The 12004-nt window shown below is 39.9% G+C and overlaps 1 protein-coding gene across 3 annotated transcripts in view; it reads left to right on the forward strand.

Moving 5' to 3' along the window:
• Positions 1–2141: 2141 nt before the first annotated feature.
• ITK (IL2 inducible T cell kinase) overlaps positions 2142–12004 on the forward strand; it is a gene marked incomplete at its 5' end in the record, with an annotated part of 55545 nt that continues 45682 nt past the window's right edge. For all 3 annotated transcript variants that reach the window (XM_081035259.1, XM_081035260.1, XM_081035261.1), the window contains one exon: positions 2142–2279. In XM_081035259.1, the coding sequence (XP_080891385.1) occupies positions 2142–2279 (138 nt within the window). The remainder of the gene's footprint in view (positions 2280–12004) is intronic.

Genomic DNA, 12004 nt, shown 5'->3' on the forward strand with positions numbered 1-12004 from the left:
GAATCACTTAAAGTATCCCCTCCCCCACGATCCTGAGCACCTTGATTATGCTGGGGCATCCAATATATGAAACAAAAATAAGTTGCAGTCTAATAATTTACATTTAAAAATAAATTTTAGATAATTGCAGTCCTATACAGCAGTCATAATTATTTTGTTTCATTATTTATCCATGTCCAATATATGCTATCTCTGCTTACACTAGATTTCTTGATTATTTACTTCATGCTAGAAGTAGGAATCACATACTATATTTCAACTATGTGCTAAACCTAAGGCAAGATGCATGGCACCCACCATTCACAGAGTACATGGGATTTGGGCCTCAAAAGGACCCTCACAAGGAGACTAAGGATCAGAAAGGGTAAGTAGCTCACTCAAAGAGAAACAGCTTAGTAAGCAAGAGAGCTGGGATTTCAACCTAATTTTGTCTGTCTTCAGAACCCATGCATGCTTTGTTTATTATGCCATTCTGGAGGATTTACTTATTTTCTGCTCTTCCACTAAGTTTTACTATCTATCATATGAAGAAGCTTCTATGGGCTTCCATTTAAATTTTTAAAAATAGTAAACTTCAATATGTTCCTCTCACATGTTTTACGGCCATTGTCTGTTTTAATTCTCCAACCCAGTTTGGTGATAATTCACTCATCACATTTTTCTTAAACATCTTTTCTAAGTGCTAGGAACTATGATGGTTGCTAAGTATACAATGATGAGTAAAATCACACATAGTCCTGGCCATTCTGGAGCTTCTAGACTAGTAGGGGAGACAAACATTAATCCAAAACTTACCCTCCAAAATTTACAATTACACCTGTCATAAGGGATGTGAAGAGAAAGGTATAAGGTGCCATCTATGTATTACTGGTGGATTTGACTCAGGAAAGCCAGGAAGGCTTCCCTGAGGAAGTGACATGTAGGCTGAGTCTTGCAGTATAATTTAAAGTTAAAGCAGACAAAGCAGGGGAGAGATGTTTTCAGGCAAAATGAACAGGTGTTTGAAGCAACACAGGAGCATGTATGAGGGCTGGAGAACGCGTCAGAAGTGTAAGATGAGACTGGCAAGGAAGCCAGAGAGCAGCCCTACAGTGCTTTATGTAAGGGTACAGTTATTCCCTTTCACAGATGAGAAAAATGAGTCTCAGAGCTCTTGAGTAATTTGTCTACAGTCTCACAGCTAGTTAGGTGGTGGAGACAAAACTCAAACTGTGGTAGATAGAAAAATGGCTCCCCTACAGATATCCATGTCCCAATCCCAGGAGCCTGTGAATATGTCAGGTTACATGGCAAAGGAGAATTAAGATATAAAATGGAATTAAGGTTGCTAATAAACTGACTTTAAAATAGGGGGATTATTTTAGATTATCCAAGCAGGCCCAAGGTAATCTCAAGGATCCTTAAGTATGGAAGATGGAGGCAGAAGAAGAGTTTACAGTTGTAAGAGATGAGAGGCTGCTGCTATTATTGGCTTTGAAGATGGAGAAAGAGAGCCAGGACTCAAGGAATGCAGGTGGTCCTAGAAGCTGGAAAGGGCAAGGAAACAGATTCTATCCTAGAGATCCTCCAGAAAGGATTCCAACTCTGCTGACATCTTGATTTTAGATCCATGAGACCCATTTTGGACTTCTGAACTACAGAAGGGTAAAATAATAAATTTGTGAGCCACTGAGCTTGTGATCATTTATTACAGCAGCAACAGGAAACTAATACACAAACTATGCCCATTGGCTCCAGAACCCAGGTTCCTATCCCTTGGGCTACATGAATTCACTGTTGGATGGGCTAACCCAGGAGCGATATAAAGATTAAACGCCAATCCTTCATATATTTTGAGTCTAAGGTTTTTCAAATATCACTTCCAAACCATACAGCAAAGAATATGTGCATTTTTTTTTTTTTACATATGCCTCTTAGTTTTGTGAATTTCGAAAGGATGTGGTTATGGCCTTTGACATCAGAGAAGAAGCTCAGCGATGTTGACTGAACACTGATAGAGAGATAACGTTGGAGGCAATTTGCCTTTGAACAACTCTCTCAAGATCAACTGCCGCCCCATCTCATTCCTTGCCCCGACGCTCTTTCCTCTGGTTGTGCTGAGGAGTGATGCCCAAAGCGCACCACTTTTCAAGAATTGGATCATGAACAACTTTATCCTCCTGGAAGAACAGCTCATCAAGAAATCCCAACAAAAGAGAAGAACTTCTCCCTCGAACTTTAAAGTCCGCTTCTTTGTTTTAACCAAAACCAGCCTGGCATACTTTGAGGACCGCCACGGGGTATGTGAAGACGTTTTCTTTTTTTTTACAAGAGTATCTTTCTATTTAGACTGGGCTGAATCCTGAGGGTATACACGGAATAAAATAAGTTCACAGGTGACCCAGACATGCCCATCGTAACACTCTAAAAACTACTAGAAGAGTAATCAGGAGAGAATGTGGAGAAAAGTGAAGAGATGAGGCGGTTGTATTAGGTGATTTCAGTTCTAGAAATTATAAAAGAATAAGTTTAATGATAATGTTCATTAGCTCTGTTTCCTCTTCAAGTTTATGTTTAATTTTTAAATGATAATATCTCATATGGCAAATGGTATGATTGGATAGAATTTGCACTTAATTTGAAACATATTACGTTTTATGGCACATAGATTAATAAAATATTAGTGTTCATTGGGACCTGAGTGATGATCTAGCCCTGTTTCCTTAAATTATAATGGATGAAACTAGTAATTGGAATGGTGAAGTGATGGGTTTCGATGTCAATATTTTTATGAGTCCAGTTCTGTTTGTCTCAATGGTCATCACTCACCTGATATCTTGGAATAATATTCACAGGGCATTTCATTGTCTAAAATTTGCAAGGCACAATGGTAAACCACTTTATCTCTTGGAAACGTTTCCAGGAGACTAGGTTTTATCATGCACATAGGGGTATGCAATACAGACCAATGGTTCTTATGCAGAAGGTTACAGTTGCTTAGCTAACTTAGTCTTTTATATATCTATGGACACTCTTATATTCCATAACATCAATAATAGTAAGAGCAACAGGAATAATAATAATGTAGTCTGGTACCAAAAGGACGGGATGAGGGATACCACACTCGATTTTCCTCTAGATGAGTGAGCATAGGCAATTGTTTCTACCTTCTGTGTCAGGTTTTCTTTATAAAATGAAAGGACTAGAAATACCACCTACAAACAGTGCCTCTTTCTTTAAAAATCCTTTGTTTCTAAGGAATAACACATGTTTAACCCTTTTAGCAATTTTTCAAGCCTGTTTGATTTCTTACTAAATCATTCTATTATTTTCCCATCACTAGGGAGGTAGGGCAGGGGTTTTCACCTATATTTTACTGAAGGGGAAATAACCTTAGATGTTTGGGTGTCACTTAGGGACAAAGGTACTCCGATTCCTTTTTGGGATACGACTTAATAGGTGCACGCATGAGTTTGGGTTGTTTTGAGAGCCAGGCTTTGAAGTGTTCAATGAAATGGAGTCCTGAGTAAAGCCAGGCTGTTATGGAGCCTATGGATGCCTGGTCTTTTTAAGTTTCAGGTAAAATAATACACCCTCTTCTTTAGAGGAAAAATATGTGTTCATCTTCTGCAGTCTCTTACTGATAACAATCAACACTCAATCAGAAAGCATATGGAATGACTTGAGTGCAAGATCCCTTTGACAGGTACTCAATAAGTATTTGTGGATTAAATCAACAGCGAGTCAGCAGTGGAGTGTTGAACTCGGAGGATTCATCATTTAGAGCTGACACATCGCATGGCACGGGGTTGAGTTTTTCCTTATTGTGAATGGGATGTTAAAAGTTCTTGCTTCGTATTGAAAGAGCAGTTATTTGCCTTGAAATATGTTTTTCAAAGCCCGTTTTAGTTTTCAGCAATTTGTTTTCCTGATTCAACACAGCACCATCTCATTTCGTTAGCGCAAATCATTTCTGGGCAGCATTGCTGATTGTGAACTGTTTAGTTGTGAATTCAGGACAATATTATTTTCAAATAATCACACAACCAAATGGTCTTGATTCAAAATTGTCTTCATTATCATTTGCATGAGGACAATGTTGTAAAATCACTCTGCTTCTTCATTTGAACTCCAGTACAGCACTGGCAGCTTAAATACAGATAATTTCTGGAGAGGTAGGTGTCAATTGAGCAATGTGCTTAGTTGCACATGACTGATATCAGATCCTTTTCAGGAGTAAAAGAGAGAGCCTCGGGCACTTTGGGTAAGTATGAGCTGGAAGATGCAGACAAGCATCATGGCTTGGCTCGTGTAGCCAACTAGAGCTGGATTCAGATCCTGCCTCTATCACGTTCTAGTGATAGGCAAAATAGTTCACTTCTAGATGTAGGCAAAATAGTTCACTTCTTTAAGCCTCTGTTTCCTGTTTGTAAAGTAAGAACCCCAATACTACCTACCTAACTGATGAGGAGTATTTCATGAGAAAATTCTGGAATAAGCTTGGCACGAAGAGTAGCATCTCAACCTCCTGAAAGGCCCTCAGGAGAACTGGAAAGGTTTTCCTATTTTCATGACTGCACCTTGGGAATCAAGTTTACTGTGCTCACTATGGAAGCCATTACCATTTATGTGGGACAAGATAAATCATCAAGATGACCATTCTAGTCAGTGCCTGGACAAGGGTCACCACGTCTTATGGGCTCTTCCTTTTAGCCTATACTCTGATCTAGCAGCAGAAACATCTCTTGCAACATGCATCCACCCTAAATTAAACACGGCAGGCAGGGAGATGTTACCTTTTTCTGGCTTTTGATAGCATTACTGCATGGTGGTCAAAACCACAGCTTCTGGTGTTAGACAGGTCTGGGTCAAAGAGCAGTTCTACCACTTAAGACTGTGGCTTTGTGAAAGTTGATTAACACTGTTCAACCCTCTCATAAGCTATTTACATGTTTTAAAATGATTAAACATTCTTCCTTGATCTTGCTTCCTTTAAATGAGATGGGGGTCACTATTATTCTAATAGTAGTAACTAATATTTGCTGAGCACTTATCGTATATTAGTCACTGTGCTAAATGTGGATTATTTCATCTAATTCTTATAATCACCTGGTAAATTAGGAACTGTTATTACCACCTCAATTTACATATCAGGAAACTGAGTCAAAGAGAGTTAAAATAACTTGTCTGAGGTCCCGTATGTCTCCAAAGCCTACACAGCCTCCCTGACAAATGGTACTTAGTATTATTAATAGTTGTTACTGATAGGTAATTGGGGACTCCACTGGGTTATTACAAAAGGTACAATGCCTTCTTGCTGTAAAGTCCTCAACATAAGGGCCATCCTGGATGTAAGCAACCCATGCTATATGGGTCTTCTGCAGTGAAGTATGTTATAAGCTATATCATTTCCACATAGACTCCAGGACAAATCCTTGTCTTCATTCACTCCAGGGAGCACCACTGTGTGTCCACAAAGAGATGAGAGCCTTGGCAAGCTTTGCCTCCTCAAGTTCCTCTAGAATCTGTCCACTTCTCCCCATTTCCTACAGTCACTTTCCTCATGAAATCCCCCAGCATCTCTCACTTGGGACTTCTACCACCTCCTAACAGTCTTTTGCACCCACACTACCCTGGCCCCCCAATACTCCATTCTCCCCACGGTAGCCAGCATGAGCTTTCCACATGGTGACAGTGATCATGTCCTGATGCCCCTCATCAGAAACTGACTTGTCCCTTCAGTGGTTCTCCCATTTTCCCTGAGAGTGGACATCAAAATCTATTACATGGTCTCCTCTATCTCAGCTCATGTCCCTCTTTCTTCCGTCTCTCTGAGCTCTAACCACACAAGATTTTCTTCAGTTTTAAGATCTCCACTTTAAAAGTCATTTGCTTGGGGACATCTTCCTTGATTTCCTCAGACTAGGTCATCTCCTCTAGTTAGGCTCTGCCATAGCAACACACACCCTTTCTTGAGAGCACATGCCAACGTTATAATTACCCATTTATTGATATGATTACTGTACTAAAGTCATTCTTCCGATCCACCCTGCAGTAGACTATAGGCTTTATGAGGGCTAGCACCCAATTTGCTGAAGATGGCATCACCAACGTCTAGGACAGTGCCTGAAATACACTATTCACTCATTAATTATTTGTGGCAGGAAGAAAAGGAGGGTAGAAGGGAAGAAAGGAAGGAGGAAGAACATGAGGTATACTACAGTTGGAGAGGTTAGAGTCACACAAATGAACCCCTAACAGAACCAGGCTCAATGACAAAAGAGTAGAGAACAAAGTAAGTGATATCGGACTTCAAACAGGAAATTTCTGGCTGTAGGAGTAAGTTAACAAGACTCCCTGGAGGTAGCAGTTCAAAGCTAGGCTTTGAACAGGGAAGAGGAAGATTCAGGTGGTTGGAATTTTAAGAGTTGGGTCAGAGAGATGGAACCAGGAGATGGGCCAGCCACCCTCACCCCCTTCTTATTTTAGGAGAACCAAGCAACTCTGTTTTTTTTTTCCCCCTCCACCTTATCTTCCCTTTCCTTCCCTTTTACAGCTAAACCCTTTGTAGATAATATTCTTAAAGCTACCTGAGCATTTTTGCTTTAGACTTTCGTCAGTCATGTTCTCTCTCCACTTCATTCCTCCGTGACTTTGTTGCCTTCTACCTGGGCTCTGGCTGACACTTGACAGCTCCATACAATCTATTATCCATGCAAAACCTAGAATGAATTTTTAAAATGACAAAGCACATATTTCCCCCTACTTTAAAGCCCTCTGTGGCTGTTTAGAGTATTTAAATACATTTTATCACGTGCAACACTCTTCATTCTGTGGCCCTACTTGTCTTTCCGATTTCACTTCACACCACACTTTCCTGTATCCATCATTCTTCTATCACATTTGCCTTCTTTCTGAGCCTTGAAAACCCCAAGCTAATGCCTCCCCCACCCCAACTCCCACCTCCACCCTAGAGACTTTCTTCCCCTCATCAATGAGTTATTAGGCCTGCTGAAGAAAGGAGATCTTCCAGAACCTAATTTTCATCCAGACATCAGTCTGGGTTTGCCTTTAGGAAACTGGGGTGGAGGTTGGGGGAACCTCACTTAAAGTGATTTAGAGGAGAAAACAGAAGCTCTGAAAGCTTTCCCCTACATGTGAAATTCCCTTTTTAGATCAAATGTCTTCTCAGTTCCTTGAAATTCAGTAAAAATTGTCAGTATTTTAATAGAATAAAAACCTGATCCTAAGCCTTGTGTTGCCACATAATCCCCACTAACTTCAAGTTTTTTATACGCCACTTTCTCACTGTAGTTTAATATTTATAAATTTACAAATAGAAATTTATTTATTTTTTTAATATTTAAAAAGTCACAGAAATTATACCTGCTTGTTATAAAAAAAATTCCAATATAGGACTTTTCCCGTCAAACTTACATATGTGCTGCCAAAGCTTTTTAATTTTAATTTATTTATGTTTGCCTAACACTAGCTATATCAAGGAAATGTTTCTATTTTCGGTATATTTAGATTCATTCCTTTGTTCAGAAAACATTTCTTGAGTGCCTACTATATGCTGGGTTCTGTGCTATGCTAGGGAGACAGCAATAAATAATAGAGACAAGGTATCCACCCTCATAAGCCTATGTGCTGGTGGAAGAGACAGACACACACACGTATATAAATACACGGGGCAGATATAGACTGTGGCATGTTCTATAGAAAGACTAAGCAGTAGCTGGGGCTGAGGTTGAAAGAAGGATGCTCAGAGAAATATTTATATCTGACGTCTGTGGGGACAGCAGATTATATAAGGGGCAAGAGTAGAAGCCAGGAAGCCGGGAGAGGCTGCAGATAGTGATCTGGATGGATGCTTTCTTCTGATCTACTACTGGGTGGGATGCTGTGAGCAGCTCTGAATTGCCCTTCCGTTATTTTGTGTTTTAATTTTCTTCTAGCATCCCTCTGCCTCAGGTTCCTTTGTCCAGAATTGTTCTACTCCATAGTTTGGTAGAAAAATGCCTGGTGTCTAACCTGCCTCATAACCAACACTGAGCTCAGGCAGGCTTTAGCAGCAAGGACTGAAAACAAGTGAAATCCACTTTGATTAATCTCAAAAGACAGAGCAGCAAGCCTTCATATCTCCGTACTGTTAAAAAAAAAAAAAAGAAAGAAAGAAACAATTACACACAAAATGTTCTCTGTAACTCTCTTGTCTGAAGACATGAATGTCTCTGTGAGAATGATTTTTTTTCTCTTGCAGACTTAACTTTCATATAGTTATAAACATAGAGCATAGTGCATGACCATTTTGTATTCTAATTTTTCCATATATTCTTTTGCAGATACATTTCCCCACATCTGCATGAAATCATTTTCTCATATATATGATTTTCTAATGATCAAGTTGGTTCGTTTTAGAGATACACTTATCTGGTTTATATGTCTGGACAAATTGATGAATTTATCTATCATCTATTGTGTGACCTTTCAGGTTGTTTCCAGGTATAGTGAGAACACTGAAAAATAATAGTATACCTAACACAGGATCGTCTCCTTTTTAAAATTGGCCCCTTAGGATGGCGTATCACACGTGAGATAACAGTGTCATAGGATAAGAACATTTTATGGCCCTATCATTCGTTGCTGCATCATCTCCCAAAGAGACTGAAGCAACGTACGGAGACACCAAATGTTACTAGAACCATTGGAGAAGATATGCTTCTAAGAAGGAGCTAATAGAAACAAAAGAATCTCACTGTTGTGATTTTCTTCTTCCCCCCCCTTCTTCTGTTCCCCTCCCCCCCCCCCATTCCCCACTCCAATTCAAGCCATTGTTTCTCAGTCTAGTTGTGTAGGACACAGCTCCCTGGCCCATGCTGGTATTATGAGTCTGGCGGCTGAGGCTATCAAGTCACCAGTCATCTGTCGCCCGCTCACAGCAGCTCACAGCAGCTCTCGTTGGCTGCCCGCCTCTCACGCTGGCCACCAGCCGCTCCTGGCAGCACACAGTAGCCCACAGCATCTCTGGCTGCTCATGGCAGCCCAGCTCCAGGAAGAGCCATTGTTCACAATCTTAGCTGTAGAGGGCGCAGCTCACTGGCCCATGTGGGAATCGAACCCACGACCTTGGTGTTAGGAGCACGGCGTTCCAACCACCTGAGCCACCGGGCCGGGCCGTGGTGATTTTCAAGTACACTATTTTTATAGGTTTTGAATGTTATGGTAAGAGAGGGGAAAAATATATAATATTTTATACATGGGGAAAATTATTTGATTTCAAATCAGTCATATATATGTAGATGAACCCATCATTTATATAGTAGGATTTAAGGGCTGCTGAAAAGTCTTCTACTCTGCAAAACATCAGTCTCCCCAGTTAATCATCTTAGGGGATTTGAAAGGTTCACATGAATGAGCTCTTTGGATTAAATCATCAAGTGTATTAAGAAGCAAATGAAGTACAGGAGGGTATCACATAAGCCATTTCTGATTGCTCTATAGAAGTCAGCTGTAATTTTAGATAAGGCCTAAAGGACTGAAAGTCTCAGACAAGCTTTAATTCTGTAATTCTAGAAAAGTGGGATGAGGTGAGGAAGCAACAACATGACAGTTCAATAGAACGGAGACCTGGAACTAATTAACCTGGGTGACCTTGGTTAATCCCTTATTCTAGCTGACATTTTGTTTTCTTGTCCATAATATCAAGGGATTAGACCAGATCAGTGGTGTCCAAACTTTCTGAAGCATGGAACCCTCTTTTTGTACAAAATCATACCTGTCATCTATATCCCCATATATGAAACAGAAGTGAAAAGGCTCTGGTTGGAGTGAGAACATACCTGCCTTGAAACCTAACCCCTTGGACTTGCCCTTGACCTCACCTGCAATGATCACCAAGCTGCCTTCCAATTCTATGACCTGTCTCTCCAGGGTGTAAATTGAATAATAGAAATAAAAAGACAAGAACCAACTTAGAAAGTCATTTCACCTTGAAGCTTCACCTCTAACACAAACAGTTGGATTGAATGTCCTCTAAAATGGAGCTCAAAAAAAGTGGAAACCATGTGATTGTATCTTTCTGCCAATGATATGAATTCACAAATAGACATGGAAATTAGCTAAATATGGATGCCTTTCCATGAAGTAATATATCTAAGAGATGATTAATAACTGTGTGGCTGATAAGCATGTTGTCAAAATCCTAGCATGACCATAAGGACATACCCTAAAAAGAAGGCAAACGTTTCAAATGTAACCAACATAAAATCTAAAATAATACAAGCCAATATTTAATGAGTCCTTGCCATGTTTCAGGGTACTGGGTTAAGTGCTTTGCATGTATCGTATCATAAATATCCACATTCACAATATCCACATGCAGTACGTCCTATTGCTATCCCCATTTTATTGATGAAAAAACAGAACCTTAAAGAAGCTAAGTATCTTTTTTGAGGTCACAATCTGGGACAAATATTAAAAAGGTGGATTAACGGTTCTTCAATAGGTATTTTCAGATCTAAGCTTGTTTGGCTCTGTGTATTAAGAGCTTCTTATAATATAAGCTGTGGTGACTTATAAGGGAGAGTTGGGGCAAAGATTCATTGGTGAGTTCCAACACTGTCTAATGGAGGTTTCCAGTGGGGCCAGCAGGAGTGGTCTGGTTAGCCCAGCAGGCTTACCTGAACGACTATACTACAGCACCCACAATAGTCACCAGCATCTTTACAAGGAGAGGCCTGAACACGTTCCTACAGATTTCTCTCATTTAACACTCACAACTCTTTGAGGAAGATAAAAGTCAAATTCTGTTTTAGAGAGGAAGCAATTGAGACACAGAGAAGTTATTTGTCCAGTCACAACAGTGGTAATAAGTGTAAAAGCAACAGCTTGCTTTGGGATTAGTCATTGCCTGTACTTTGATCCCACACTCATTATTAGTGTATCCTTTTCTGAGAGCTCTTTGGGTGCCCAACGAGAATTTAATTCTGTGAGAATTCTCTGAGAAACTGACACAAGCATTGTGGCCATTCTGTGTGTGAATTCGCCAGTCTCTTACGATTCTGTAGAGTGTGTTTCTGTCCTCCTAGACTCTGTGGGCTGACAAAAATGAGCTTCCAAACTACCTGAGGCTCTGATGCTGGTGTGACCTCTGCCAAGGAAAGGTGCTGTATAAGCCTCAGCTCTATTTAGTTTACCAGACTAGCTTATCATAATAACAGCTGGCCTCATTGGGCACTTCCTGGAAATAACATTCTGGGAAAGCTATTCCCAGAGTGAGTGGCAATACAGAAAGACCACGAGGTAGGGGTATCAGCCAAGACTAGGGGCCCAGAAAGTGAGATTGAGAGCACTAACACCAAATCTTTCCCTGTTTCACAATCCTTACTGTGGCCAATTTCATGTACAATAATCCAATTATGTGTTTCCCAAATTGGGTTGCACTAGGCACAAGATGGTACATGGATAAATCTGGTTTTGGCATGTTTTTAATTTAATAGTTATATTTATTACAATTTATATTGGAAAAGTGTTTTTAAACTTATGCTAGTACTTTAAAACTTCCTTTGAGAATAAATGTGCTAAATGAGAAAGTAAACCAATTTAAAGAATAATATTAAGTATGTAATGCCACTTGATGGTCTGGAATATGACCAAAACTACATAGGTGATTTGCAATACTTCTTGAAGATCAATCCATACTAATATGCAAGCAGCTATATCATTCTTTTTGATGATTACATAATATTTCATTGTATGGATTAAAAAATATTATCTTGATAGACATTTAGTCTGTTTCTAATTACAAACAACGAGGAATGAATAAAATTGTAGGTAGACCACTTTCTATACGTATGACTGGGTCTGTAACAGGGGTTCTCACCAGGGGCAATTGTGCCCATCATTTGCAAGGTTTGGAGGAATTTGGGGTTGTCATTACTTGGAACAAGGGACATTTGTGGGTAGAGCCAGGGATGATGCAATGCGCAGGACAAACCCACAACGAAAAGTTATCTAGTCCAAT

This window comes from Rhinolophus hipposideros, assembly GCF_964194185.1.
Source record: "Rhinolophus hipposideros genome assembly, chromosome: 23".
NCBI classification, from domain to species: Eukaryota; Metazoa; Chordata; class Mammalia; order Chiroptera; family Rhinolophidae; genus Rhinolophus; species Rhinolophus hipposideros.